This window comes from Mesocricetus auratus, unplaced genomic scaffold (genome assembly GCF_017639785.1).
Source record: "Mesocricetus auratus isolate SY011 unplaced genomic scaffold, BCM_Maur_2.0 Super-Scaffold_100018, whole genome shotgun sequence".
Taxonomy (NCBI): domain Eukaryota; kingdom Metazoa; phylum Chordata; class Mammalia; order Rodentia; family Cricetidae; genus Mesocricetus; species Mesocricetus auratus.
In genome coordinates this window covers 23,906,993-23,922,106 of record NW_024429199.1, presented here as the reverse complement: position 1 = coordinate 23,922,106, position 15,114 = coordinate 23,906,993, and the positions used below count along the sequence as shown (strand labels likewise).

The following is a 15,114-nucleotide window of genomic DNA, read 5'->3' as shown; positions in this document are numbered from 1 at the left end:
GATCCAGACCCCCTGAGTGTGAGAGTCAGTGAGGAGGCCTGGAAAGTAATGCAGCCGGGCAGTGGTGGCGCACGCCTTTAATCCCAGCACTCGGGAGGCAGAGGCAGGCGGATCTCTGTGAGTTCGAGGCCCAGCTGGTCCGACAGCCTCCAAAACAATACAGAGAAACCCTGTCTTGTAAAACAAACAAACAAACAAAATTAAGTAATAAAAAAAGAAGCTTGAAAATGACATCTTAGGAGCAATGGAAGATCACTTCTCTTTCAGGAAAACAGATGCTGTGTTCACAGGGCCTTTTGTCATCTGATGATATTCACTTGTGTCCTTTCACAGTAATAAACTACAGCTATCAATCAGCCAGCATATCTGGATGACAGGAGTCTTTCAGCCAATCACTGAGCCTGAGGTTGGAGATGAGGATCCTCCTAGTTATAGCCCAACCATCACTGACTCAAGTTTCTACTAGATGCCTTAGCTGGTTCTCAGCACAAGCAAAGGCGTCTCTACGTGAGAAGACAGAAGCTCTGCCTTGGAACTTAAGGTTTAGGATAGTAACAGTCCACTGACAGGACAGACAGGAATGTAAACTTAAAGAGTCAGGGAAATTTTTTTCTGAAATTAGCTGGATTTTGATTGGTTCAAATAAAGGACCCCGAGGGAGGCTTCTAGTCAGCAGTATTACTAAAGGCTCAAAGCAATGTGGGGCTCCTCGCCAAGATGTGTAAGCCCAGAAAATCAGTCAGGAATGAAAGGATAGCTCACACATCGCAGAAAGGAGCAGGGAGGTAACAAAACATAGTGCTTCTGCAAAAGAACAACAAAAAAACTAGTCTGTGAAATAAATGCAGCCCTGGGTCCAGTTCTCAGGAAATGGAAATGCAGCTATCTGGAACTTGACAGGGTAGCTCCTTGGTCATGTTTGTTTCAATGGGTTGAAACTTCCTACAATAAAAAGGAGCCATTAACAAATGAAAATACAACATTATTACCATGATCTGGAACTATCTTTCTGCAGTCTCTTTGGTAAGGCATTTAACCATCAAACCAGATACTTTGAGTGTTCAATAGTAATAGACTACTTTTTGAAAGTTACCAAAGCCAAAACAAACATCTATTTGCCCCATCTGACACTGCTCAGTACATTTGAAGGTGACCCTATTTTCCTCTTAGGATATCTATTTCAACCCCTTTTGATGAACATTATATCATCAGGATTTTAAACATTAGAAACTTTCCATTCCATTTAAATAACTGAACCTAAGTTTAGACCAAAGGGGTCATTAAAAAAGAAGAACTGAGGGGATTCCAAGATTCAGGAATTAGTTTCTTGATTCTTTCCTATAGTTTTTGTTTGCAGCACAGACAGAATTTGATTTGAATGGTCTGAAGTGTCCATCCTCTTCAAACCCAAGGAAGTGCAAGCCTTAAGTTTGTGCACTGCAGAATCTATTCCATCTCAGACATGGTGATTCACTCTTTGCAGAACCTGGTGATGAGTCAGGGCCCCGTTTATTTATAGAGTCCCTCCATCAGCTGTTCAGGACCCAAGAAATGCAAAAGTGTCCTAAATTCCCCCACAACACTGTCACAACAGCTGTCTCTCTTTGTATGAAAGGGACAACATAGAGGCAAGGTTCGAGATCGCAAATTCTCAGTGTCTATTTAGAAAAAACTGCACCCTGACCACTAAGTGAACGCATATGAAGAGATGGGTTTGGTACTTGGTTTGCTTATGTCACTTACTATGCACCATCATTTTCTATTCTCCCTAGCTGAAAAACAGAAGTAATGTGATGGACTCTTGTTATCTGACTGTAGTGGCAAGGCTTTCTGTTTTGTGCTCTGTCCCACCCCACACCTGTGATGATGACACAGAGTCTCTAGCCATGACAATAGCAATAGAAAAGAACAAGCAGATCAAGTGACTTGTGCTACTTGAAATCAGATTCAGACTAGTTTAGCAAACTAACTCTGCTTGGTGTCACTGCTCTCAGCACAGTTCTCGGGGAAACAAGGAGTTCTAAACTACCAATACAAGGATGGGACTAGATTTATGATGTGAATGTGTGTTGAGTTTTCATGTGTACACATATGTGTATGTGTGTGTGTGTAATGCATATGTATCAAACTTAAGTTGATAAGTAGATCAAATACACACACACACACGTAGGTATATGCATATGCCCTCGTGCTTATAAACTTTGAGATTTCTCCAAACATGTACATGTATATGTGCATTTTAGAAAGAAAAAGATGGGACAGGGAGAGGGAGGGAGGCAAGGAAGGAGGTACGGGGGGGAAAGAGAATGCTTCTACATGGATACAAAATAAATTGCAGATGAAAACAAACTCATAAAGCAACTTGATCAGCTGATGTCTGGGAAAACAGTAGAGCACATCACATTGAGTATTGGCTCTCATTTTCTGAAAAGGCACAGGCCTAAGAAAACATCAGCAACACCACCAGATCACCCTAAGCCAACATACTTCTGAATAGGATCTGGAAGTCCTTGCCAGTGCTGTGGCCCTGCGATAGGTTCTCTGCTTGCCGATGTGACACCTCTGTACCACTTGGTGCCTGTGCTACTGCACTGGTGGACAGGCAGTCCCAGGAGGAGGCCTTCACCTACTCACTTCCCCAAACATGGTCAGAACTGAGCGAGATATGCTGACACGGAACCCTGGGAGGAAGACCTCCTGATCTTTAGTGAGAAGGAGCAGACAAATGGGCTGTGCAAACAGTGGAGAGTTGTGCCTTTCTCCAGCACCTTCACAACTGTCCCCAAGGCCAACAAGAACACATACAGTGTGGGACTCATTTGTCAGAGTGATCTCACTCCCTGTAGCCAAAGCAAATAAAGGCAGGGAACATACTCTTCTCTGGATACTTTTACAACCCCCTTGTTTTCAGTTCTCACAACTCTCTGCTTGAGGCTTGGAACTCTCTCTCTCCTCTTCCTCCTCCTCCTCCTCCTCCTCCTCCTCCTCCTTTCCACCTACCTTTGGCTTATCTTTACGTCCAACAAATTATTCAAATAAAATATGAGTATATGAGTTCTCCACCCTGACTTTTAATAACTGTGAGCATGTCTAAATCTTGGTTTTCAGAAAATTCCCTTCACTGGAAAACAAAGAAAAGAATGAAACTCCCCCAGATCATTCAAGTGCTATTTGAATGGCGCAGGAGTCAAATTTCTGTAAGATTAGTTACAAACCATGGTTAATGAAGCAGGAAATTGTTTTCCTCTAGAAAGTAGTAGGGTAAAGCCATAGGCCACAATCAAAACATTCAGTGCCATCAATTGCCACCAAGAAACAGATAAACTCTTTTTCTCAGCAGACTGTCTGCAAGGAGGAGCAGACATTATATAGGGTAGACATTTTCAGTACTGGAGTGTGGAAACAACAAGAATAAGGCATTGGTGTAATGTACAACATGAAGATAATTACTTATTAAAATAATTGAATTTCTCTTTCTGAAGGGACAATCAATTTTGCTTGAGGCTGAGTGTAGAGTTAAGATCGGTTACTATCAACTCCAGCCTGAGAGTTGAACCTCACTTTTGTCATTTACCAGACATGAGATCTTAGGCTCAAACTGAAGTTGATAAGTAGAGCAAATATAATTTAATGTGGAGAGTAAACATCTACTGGATATAAGTAGGCTTGCCCTCATAAGGTACAATTAGTTTAGTGGAGTACTTATTTAATAAATGTTTTCTCTTAGTCAAGTCTTCAGTGTTGACAGCACATACCTGTTCTCTCAAAACTTACACATAAGAAAGCCATTCACTTAATAAGAAGCCCATTTCATTTTCAAATAAAGTACAGTATTAGAAAGTGTTGTTTCCATATTTTCCTTGGAACTTCAGACCTGGAAGAAAATATCCCCTTTGCCTGGTGGTGGTGGTGCACACCTTTAATCCCCGCACTCAGGAGGCAGAGGCAGACAGATTTCTGTGAGCTAGAGACCAGCCTGGTCTACAAAGTTAGTTCAGGACAGCCAGGGCTGTTACATAGAGAAGTCCTGTCTTGAAAAAACAAAACCAAAAGAGAAAGAAAGAAGAAAGGAAGGAAGGAAGGAAATATCCCCTTTGATAAAAGTCAAACTAAATCTCGCTTCCTAAAACAGCCCTTTTACTATCAAGAAGTCATGGTCAAGTGGCTTTCCCTGTCTGAATGGGCACTTCTCCTTCATTCTTAGGTCATTGTAAGCACCATCTTGCAGGAAAGTATCAGGATTCTTTGTAATCTGTAGATATACAGTTTACATAAGCATACAACTACAATCCCCAAGTCACATAGTTCCGGTGCTCTCCCTTTGGACAGTCATCTGAAATCTACATGAGTGGCTCTTCTACTTGACAGTCTTAACTTCTGCTGCAACAGGGCCCAGGAAGTCCCCACACTCATCTAGGCAGATGCTGCAGAGCTCTGTGACTTATCCACTCTAAATAGGTAGCTTTAATGCCTTCCTCAAAAAAGCTATGGCATGGGACTGAACCAACTGTTTCATTCTGTAAATCCCAATTTTTCACTTCAGTGTCCTTGGCTTTAGTGCTGTGTGGCCACAATCTTGCTTAGTGTGATATCAGTGCCCTCCCGATGTAAAGAGGATGAGCAATCCAAATTCAGGACATCTCTCGAAGGCAGCGTGAGAAGTTCACCACCAGATTTCTCTCCTCTGGAGAGAAGGTGCTGAAGTAACACAAGTTCTGACATCTGGTCTGTGTGTTCTAGAGTTTTCTCCTAAATAGACCAGAAATCTTCCACAGACACATTAGAATGCTTACCTTTACTCCTCCTTTTTGATACGGCCATCATGAAAGACTAGTGAGTTATCCCATGATGCTCTGTTTACAGAAAGTGGGTGTCAGTCTCATGATCATTGCCCTCTGCTGAGTTACAGTGAACCATTTAAAAATTTAAATTTCAGAGTTAACAATTCACGAGAAATATGGTGGTGGATGAAATAGTGTGTCATACGAAGAAACAATAATGACAATGTTGATGGGGGAAATTTCACACAGCCCTCTTCCTAGATGAAGAATTACAGACAACCACCAATGGCTGCTGAGAGGGGGCAGAATCAGTTTTCTAAAAGAACAAGCTCCCTGATATGTTTACAATCCCAAGTGGTCCACTCTGAACACATGTATATACTAACAACTCTATGTTACACATACACACACACACACACACACACACACACACACACACACACACACCAATAATAAAAATAATAGCGAAGAGGTCTTGAATTTCAGATGGGGGACACAGCAGTAGTTGGAGGGGACAATGAAGGGGTAGAATTATGTGGATATAGTGTTTTATTTGTACTTGCATATAAAACTCTCAAAACCCTAAAATTAAGAAAATAAAAAAACCAATGAGTTATTCTTAAGTAAAACAGATGATAGAAAACACACTAGGAAGGCACTCTAATACTAACTGGGAAAGTGGAACATGAGTTAAAGCTCATGGTCACTACCTTGAAAAAGTTAATGGGGATGTGTAGATGGTTTTCCAAATGACTTCTCAGGTTTACAAGGCTTACTAAATAACACTAAGCCTCTCCCTTAGACAGGCATTTTCTACTCCCTCCCTCTCTATCTCGGCCAAGACATTTTGTATCTTTATGAGGTTACTCAACCCATTCATTTTGAGTGCTAGGAAGTTAGCACCTGCCATGGGGAATCAGAATGTGAAATGTGATGAGAGGGCCCTATGATAAGTGTCTGACCTTAGCAAACAAAAATAAAACCTCTGAGTAAATGATGGAAATACAGCAATATCCAACGCCGTGTGCTGTGTAATCTTTAACGTAACTGCAGGGTTAGTTCCAGTTTGCTAAAAGCGGTAATAGGGTTTGTATACAATTCACAGAACAGCAGTGCCAGATGCTGTCAGGAAATGTCCCCACCCCCATTGCCCCTTCCTTAGGACACTGTAACAGGATAGTCTCCATGGGGGAAAAGGGGTCACCAAGCCATCTCAGCAATAGGACCCTGTGGCCCATTTCTCATCTGGCGTAATAGTTCGGGGAGCAGCTCCAGCACAATGCAGTGCCCTTGAAATCGCAGTAGCTCAGCACTGTGGCCAGTACCAAAGAGCAAGATGAGAAACGGGGCTGATATAAATATTCAATTGGGAAGTTACGGCCAGTCTCCTTGTACTGTGTGTTTAGTGCAACTCAACACTGCTCCACCTGGCCCCTTCTGGCTCCCTCATGTCTACCAAGGCCTGGCAGCTGGAAGGCAGGCTGAGCCTGGGAGACTTTTAATTTGCTGTGATGGCAAGGGCAGGCAGAAGGGAAACAATGCATGGGCTAGGATTCCCTTACAGAGTTGTCTCTTTCCAGGTGGGAAGCACCCTTGCCTACAGAGTAGTCAATGCTTCTGTTTGTTATGATCTTTAGGAAATGATTGGCAGTGTGCAAATACTGGGTGTGGAATAAGATGCTGTGCTCTGTTCTCATGATGAAGGTATTGGCAAAAAACCAAATAAATAATTTGTTAGGTTTGTGTGCAATCTTGTAGCCCACGTTATAGGAGTTGAGCTTTGACACAAAGTGTGTCAGAGGACAACCTTGAACTCCTGGTTTCCTACTTCCCAAGTTTTAATTTTTAATTATTTTCCAAAACAAGATGGCTCTGTAACTTCTCCATGGAAAATACAAATAGCAGCTTCCAAAATCTGAAATAAGCGTGTAAAATGTAGGATGAGAGAAACCATGGGTCATAGTCTCATGTACCTATGCACCCAAAAAGCATTTTAATAGTGTAGACATTCAAGTGTGTCCTATGCATGAGCATCTAAGGGGAACACATAGTGTTTTATGTTTAAATCTTCTAATAGTCTGAAAGCTTAACAGCAAAAGAAGTATCACGTGAATCTTTGTTTACAATAAAAGACCACCTTGCCATTTATTTTAAGGACATGAACCTCAACAGTCTGTGGCAAGTTGTCAATGCTAAAGTGGAGAATGTACTTGAATTTCATCAACTACAAAGTGGAATTATCTAACTGGAAGAGTGAAGAATGTGAGCTAGAATATCTCGGCACAAATAGCGGTGCGAATTATGAACCAGAATTATCTTATTAAAATTGACTTGGAGGTGCTATTGCAAACTAGGCTTATATTTTAGTAATTCATTGTGTATTTTAAAATACTTCAAGTAAAAACTGCATTGAATACATACAATTTATGAGTATCCCAGATTGAATTTAGTCTAACTTCTCTATGGAATGTGTACTCTATGGGAACAGAAAGATCTTGTTCATTGCTCTATTTCCAAAAGCTTGAATTGGGCTGGAGCTGAATTAACATTTGTTGGATGAACAAACAAATTTTCCAGAACCAACATTGGACCTACTTAGCCAGACTTAGTTATTTCATCTTATCACACTGCTCCATATCATAAGGGTTTTATAAGATTTATTTTTTATGTGTGAGTGTTTTGCTCATATATATTTTCACCACCTATACGTAGTATATAAAAAGGAGACAGGAGAGAGTTGGGTCTCTTGGAACTGGAGTCACACAAAGTTGTGAGCTTCCTATATGTGCTGGGGACCTTGTCTGGATTTTCTGCAAGAGCAGTATCAAGTGTTCTTAACTGCGGAACCATTTCTTCAGGCCCAATATTAAAACTTTTTTTGCAGGTGCTGGAAAGATAGTTGGTGTTCTTTAGAAGACCTAAGTTCTATTCCCAGCACCTATATCTGGTGGTTTGCAACTGCTGTAACTCTAGCTCCAGAGGATCTGACCCCTTATCTGGCCTCTATAGCTATCTGTACTCATGCATGTACACAAATGAGCACACACACACATACACACAAACACACACATACAAGCACGCACACACACACAAGCACACACACACATGAGCACACACAAACGAGCACACACACATTTACACACAATCTATTGATTTTCTGAGATAAAAACTATCCCCATCCACCCTTAATCCCTCCAATTGTTAGGAACTCTGGGCTTGAAAAGGTGACAGATTTCATGCAAATGGTCATTGGTATAATCTCCATCACAACTCAATTAAAACACTGCAATTAGAATCCATAAAGGGACTCCAGAGTAGTTATGTCCTAATTACTGATCTGACATGAGATTTCATTTGATTTTGTCCTGTTCCTTGCATTTTTTCTCCTACCTCACTTTGTCATTTGCCAGTGATTCCTCAGACTGCACCCTCCTAAGGTCATCCTTGGGTAGTGAGCTTCATTAACTTGTTATGCCCTTGTCTAGTTCCCATTTGCTTTTACCTGAAGAAGCTTGAGTTTGGACAGACATTCATCTCTCACGACTAAAGATCATTGCTTCTGTGAAACTGATTGAAGGCATTTCTAGAAAAAAGGATGTCTAATTCTTCTCCCAAGTCAGTGGTTGTTTCAGAAAACATCTTCAGGTAACTCAAACTGTAATCAATGGAACTTAAGGGATACACTGGATACTAAGATGGGTTCATTTTCATTCTTCCCAAAGTGCTTTCCATATCAAATCATCCCTTGGCTATATGGGAATGAGGAGCACATAGCCCTGATTTCTACTTCCAGTCAGCCAGTCATTCTCCCATGAGAGGAGTAAGAGGCATAAGGCAGATGGAAACTGTGGAGGGCAGGGTAGATGCAGACAAACGAGACTGTTTCCTTGATGAGATCACTGAGCTCCTGGGTCAGCTATTGGAGGCCACTTCATCTCTGGAATTCTGGATATGTGAGCAATATGTAACAATCACTCATTGTTCAAAGCTAGGTGAGCCAGTTTCTCCATTACTTGCATTTGAAAACATTTTAAGTGATACAACTAACTGTTCTTGGTTTCTTGACGTCAAGCTTGGCCATCAATTTCCAGTCTTCTTTAGGGACAAATTCTAGTCCTCTTAACCTTTTTATGTCCTTATCTCGCAGACAAAGCCATTCATTTCGTCACTCAAAGTCAGCACCCTTTGAGGGTGATTATACATGTATTTATGATTTTCATAAACTGGTTTTTGTGGTTCTTGTTCTTATTGTTTGTTTCTTAACCAATTATCTTTCTTCGGGATGCATATCTTTTCTGAACACCAATCCATACCTATCATACCTCCAATTTTATACTGGTCATCCAGTGGGATTTTTTCAGATTCTTCTAATTTCATACATTTACAGCTAAGCTCATTATATCACCCCATATCTAATTGCATGATTAGATTGAACACGTAAATCAAAATGTATAAATACGTTCTTACTAATTAGCCACACAAGCCATTTTTGGAAAATACACTGTCACACAGAATTTTAACTAGTCACTTTTCCCTAAGAGCATGTACCCTGCAATGACTTCTCTGTCAGCAAATCCCCAGCAAGAACAAACCACTTCCTGTTTGGCCCTTTATCTTCTCTGTACCTCATCCTACAGATAATCTTGTGATTTTCTTTCCTCGGATTCGTCCACAAACTATGTCACTTTCCTCCCTAGACCTCTCTCCTCCCCAGGCCTTAAAGGGTTATTCTGTATCAAATATCTAACCTGAGTGCTATTTATGAAATTGTCCCCAAATACTCCATGGGAGTTATGTCTTTCTAGTGTGTATAATTAGTAGAATTCAGACAGAAGGAGGAGCTGGTATTTAGAAGACAGAATAAGTGAGCCCTGCAGCACTAGCTGGAGTAATGTTAGTTCTTCGAAGCAAAATGGGAATAATAGGCTAACTTGAATTTCAAACACATATTTTAGAATACAAAAAAAAACAAAAATGGATTGCTAGAGTTGTTACAGTTTCAACAAATGCTTACAAAGAATTTTGTTTGAAATAAATTTATAAAGTCCAATGTGATTTAGCAATTTGCATATACATTAGGTAATGGTCAACTGAGTGAAGTTGGCATTACTTACAGTAGAGTCTAAAGACTGATGTCATGGAAGCCCAAAGTATCACAGTGGAGAGTGGAGATGTAAGAGAGCAGTGGAGGAGGGGAGGCCAATCAATAGATGCAATGCTACTGTTTGATAAAGAGGAATAAGTTGTGGAGGAGTTCCGCAACCCAGCGGGTAAATATAATTAGCAATGACACATTGCATAGCTACAGGTTTTGAAAGCCAGGCCATGAAATATGATAAGGGAGAAATGTAATGAATGTGAGTCTTTGTAGGAGACTAATCTAGATAATCTATGTTAGTGCCGTTTTGAAAATGGAGACAACATTGACATAAGATGTAGGAAGCTGGTGTACCAATTCAAGCAGGAAGTTAAGTGATTTTTTACTAATGTGATGACAGTGGTAAAAATACATGGAAGGCATTAGCCATATTTTGACTAGAGAACCACAACTCAGTCTCTAAACCACCCATAACATATTCATATTCACTGAGCACATTGCTATGAGTCATATGAATTTACCGATCACATACAACTTATAACGTACCTATTAAGTAACTATATTCTTTACGAGCCACACCCCCCCATGCTTACTGTGACCATGGACATCAAAGAAGGTGTTCAGAAGGGCACAGAGCCATGGCAGTGAATGGACACTGTAGCAGAGAGGAGAAGCAGTTGATTGGGGGTTTTAGGGTGAGTCAACATAGGTGTGCTAGTAACAGAGAGCTCAAACTCTGAGGTCTTGTTTGGCTTTTTTTGTTTGTTTTGGTTTTGTGCCAAAGATATTTTAGGAGATGGAAATACTGGTATCTTCAAAGGCAAGGATGTGTGTAAAACCATAATTCACTAATGTTCTTGTCAGTCTAAGTATTTCCGCATCACAGAATTTGAGCATTCATTTTGTTTAGTGACAAAAACCAATGAGTTCAGCTCAGTGTAAGCTGATAGGCATATACGTGTGTCAACTTGGAGTTTTCAGCACCTGTGTTCAATACACCTCAGGAAGACTTATTTTAAACAATTTAAAGCGGAGCAAATGAGAGCTGCATGCAGCCATCCAAGAACAATGATCAAAATGGCATATCAGAAAATACGTGCTGAGCGTATGTAAGATAAGCATGAACAAACCGGAGTCGAGAGGCAAGAAAAGAGCTTGTTAAGGTATTATAAAAGACAAGGTCAAAGTCTACAAGAAAGTGGAGGCAGAGACAGAGGACTGGGAGCTATGTAGGAAGTAGTTCAGCCAGAGCTTGGAAACTCAGTGGACATGAAGAAAGCCAATTCACGTTGCAGACATGATTGCCAGAGAAGAAGAGTTAGACAAAAGAAGAGAGCTTTTTCAGTGAAGGAAAAATGATTTAGTCTGGGGGTGTTCTTGGAAGGGGGCCTTGAGGAAGAGAATGAATGATTTCATTTCTGTTCACTGCTTCGTGATCTTTGACCTCTTGCGTGTGCTTGCTCTCTGCCTCTAAGTAGCTTTTCAGATCTTTGACAATACATACTTGCATTCTTGAGCACACAGTTACTAGATCCCTTTGCTTATCAGACACTATGCTGGGTGCTGAGCAACAATGGGAATTAATCTATCCTTAATGTTTTGCTTAGAAGTGTGGAGATAATTGCATTTTCCTCTAAGAGGCATTAAGAGCCTAATCAATTAATCAGCTGGAAATAATATAAATGTCCATCAACTTGTGGATATATAGACAAATTGTGGTACTGTTACCTGATATAAGAGCAACTACAAAAGAATGACCCGTTGGCACATGTCTACAACAGAGAGGAATCTGAGTAATTATGAAAAGAGATGTGTGGTTAGGGAAACAAGAATAAATTACTAAAAGGCAGAGACAAACTTCTGAAGCTGATGAGTAAGTTGATTGCTTTTGATGATTGCACTGACATAGTATGTGTCTTGTTAGGTACTTTAAATACAAAGGTTTACTGAACCTCAATAAAGTTGTGTTTAAAAATAAACATTAAGCCGGGCGTTGGTGGCGCACGCCTTTAATCCCAGCACTCGGGAGGCAGAGGCAGGCGGATCTCTGTGAGTTCAAGGCCAGGCTGGCCCGACAACCTCCAAAACAGAGAAACCCTGTCTCATAAAACCAAAATAAAATAAAATAAAATAAAATAAACATTAAACTTACTTCTGTAATGAGTTATGTATTAAATTTAATTATCTCCCTTTAGTGTATTTGTTTTTTCAGTGATACTATAAACTGTTATGTATGCAAAAATTATTTTGAAAAGTGAATATTATAAACATAAAAAATCAATTAAAATATCAACATGATTGACAGACACTATTCTAGGTCAGTGAATTGCAATTTTGAAAAAGGATGCGACACTGAAACAAATCTATCAAGCTTCCAACCACTCAAAACTAAGTGGCGTCAGTGAGAGCCGGAGTGTGGTGCAGGAAGTAATTCTTACACATCTGTTGAGAATGTAAAACAGTACAGCCCACTTAGAAGGCAATGATGCCGTACCCAGTAAAGTTGAAAGTACGATTACAATACCAGTTTTCAATTTTCCATTAGTACATTTAAAAATATTGGCACGCATTTATATATTTGGCATAAATGCTGAGGTCTCAGACTTCGATAGCTTGCTTCACTGCCCTAGGTTTCTACTTATTTCTTCTCCAAACCCTTGCAAGTCCTCTAATCATTTTGTGTAGTCACTCATGAAGCCCCTTGTGTCTTAGCATCTCTCTTTGTCTTCCTTATTCCTTCTCCCCGCACCTGCTCCCACAAAAGGCTAAGGTTTGCCCTTCTGTTGACCCAAGTTGCCTCTGGAATCAGAAGCAGTCTGATAGTGGGTGTGGAGAGATGGCAAACTTGCTATCAGAACAGGAACTCCACTCCAGCAGCATAATCATAATTCGAAGGCCAAGGGCCAGGCAAATCAGATAGAGAACAGGCAATTCCAAGGCCTTCTTGAGAGAGGGACCAAACTACCAAGAGAAAGGAACACTTGCTCATCTTAGAGGAATATTTTATAAGTGTATAATTTCTATTTATCATTGCCTCATTGCAATGTTTGAAATATTTAGTTCACAAAATGCTTTTTATTAAACACACATGTTCTGATACTTAAAATTCTTACTAAATCTTGTGTTACACAATAAATGCTGAATAGATTCCATGCACTAAATGCTCAGATGTCTCTCTTCTGTTTAAGTGGGAAATTTAGTCTATTAACATTGTTTATTTGTAAAAGTAGACATTTAGAAAAAATTAAATATTCACCTAGAAAAGAATTCATAAACACAATGTAACCTTATACTGTGGCTATAAAATTGGGGAGGTTTACATGACTTCATACAAATAAAAGTAAGGAACATAGTGTTAGAGCAAACAGAAAGCAGAATTATAAATGACATTTTATAGAACTGTGAAATGTGAAAATCACCAGAAGTGTATTTGATAAGAATACAATATAAGATATACTATCTCTAAGTTAATAAGTACACCCTAAAATATGTTAACAATACTAAAACTAAGTTAATGATAAAAAGTTAATTTATGTTCATTTCTAAGTTCAGAATAATGTTTTTCCCAAAAGAGAAGGGGCGTGAATATCTCAGGATACACATGTGTTCTCAGACTCTAGCTTAGTTACTCTATCTGAAAGGAACATAGAAAATATGATGGGTAAGTAGAAAATGGATATACAGATGTACTTATCTGAGATGTCATAAAATGGGTATAGTTTATAAACACAGATATTACCCTTTTCAAAGCAAAAGGCATTATTACTAAAATGACTTGATATGCTTGTGCAAAAATAAGGTATGAAAATGTTAGTCCTGCAGACTAGTGAGAAGTCAGGAGCTGCTCATTTGTCACCAATGTAACACTGGCTGCTGTATTTCCCACCCTAATTTAATTCCTCATCTGTGAAGTTATGAACACTGGGAGATCATGTGACTGCTCATAGCTTTATCCTGCTTAAGCTGTCGTGGACACAGTTCAGCTCTTAGCTGTCCCTCCAGCCACACATCTTTTAAAGCTGATCTTTTCTCGTTCACAGTTAGCTCTTAGAAAAAGAATCAATAAACATGGCTCCATCCCATCTCATAATATGATTCCCACATTTCAGAAAAGTCTGGACTCTGCAATTCCTTTGCTCTCAATGTCACTTAGAAACCAGGAAGGGTCACCCAAATAACGAGGATACTAAAATGATGAATAGCATGTCTGCTTTTGAGGATCCATGTTAAATAAAACATACTGTAACCCAATTGTAGGCAAATGGAACAAATTCAAAACATTGTGGCTTGCCACAAGCTCCGTGTATTAAACCTTATCCTGAATGTGATATTGCTTGATTTATTTAGATTCCCTGGCATGTTTGGATTAGCATGCTGGCCATCTCATCACCTCTTCCTGACTCCTGTGTAATCTTTGGATAGAAGAGCTAAGCCAGTTTGAATGATATTTCTACTGTATAAATGATTCCAGGTGCAATTATGACCGGTGTGTGGAAGGGGCATCAATAATCCTTTTATATGACACTACTGCTTAGCACATCCACAGGCAAGCAGGGAGCAAAGGCAGAGGAGTCACTCTGATCTATTGATTTGCTCTTGTATGATATCATGTTTTTACTTGTCTTCTCTGAAAAGATGTACAGTCTAAGGACAAATCAAACAGAAGAAAGAAGATTCTGCCCGTCTTCTTCATTCAAGAAACCTGACATGGAGGGCAAGGTGTAGGAATAGTAGTACATGAGCCAGATAAGGCTGTCAAATTGTGGCTAGCTCTGAGGACAAAGTTCAGCTTCCAAACTGTGACAGGACCTACTCTTCTTGGACTAAACTAAATGTCATGAGAGTTATTATAGTCCCTGAGGTTCCTTCCATGACTAACACTACATATAATGGGCTATGTGTCATTCCAAGGCAGTCAAACTCTAGAGAAACCTTTTTAGCTCACAGTCATCTTCAAGAATACCAATAGATTAGAATATTAACTGGGGCGGAGACAGGGAGTTTCATAAATGCTCAAGTTGTTCATGGTCACCCACATCATCTCTTCTTTTAAAACTATTAAAGTAAAAAGAAAATTTAAGAGTCTACTATCAGAGTCTAGTCTTGTGGCTGGAGAGATGACTGTTAAGGCAGCAGTTAGGAGTGTCGCTGCCCTTTGGGAGGACCAGAGTCTAGTTCCTAACACCAATGTCAGGTGATTCACAGCTACCTGTAATTTCAGCTCTGATAAGTCTC

The 15,114-nt window shown here is 39.8% G+C and overlaps 1 protein-coding gene across 8 annotated transcripts in view; it reads right to left on the bottom strand.

Annotated features, from left to right (window-relative positions):
- Eya4 (EYA transcriptional coactivator and phosphatase 4) overlaps window positions 1-15,114 on the bottom strand; it is a 243,342-nt gene that overhangs the window by 71,580 nt on the left and 156,648 nt on the right. The window contains exons 1-2 of one of the 8 annotated variants that reach the window (XM_040728238.1): window positions 8,284-8,691; window positions 4,794-4,853 (exon numbers count right to left, since the gene is read on the bottom strand). The exons of 6 other annotated variants lie outside the window; for them this stretch is intronic. Coding sequence is in view for 1 of the 2 variants with exons in the window: in XM_040728237.1 (XP_040584171.1) it covers window positions 8,284-8,315 (32 nt within the window). In the remaining variant the exon portion in view is untranslated. Of the gene's footprint in view, window positions 1-4,793; window positions 4,854-8,283; window positions 8,693-15,114 lie in introns of those variants that run through there. One more of the 8 variants, XM_040728237.1, reaches the window with a different exon arrangement.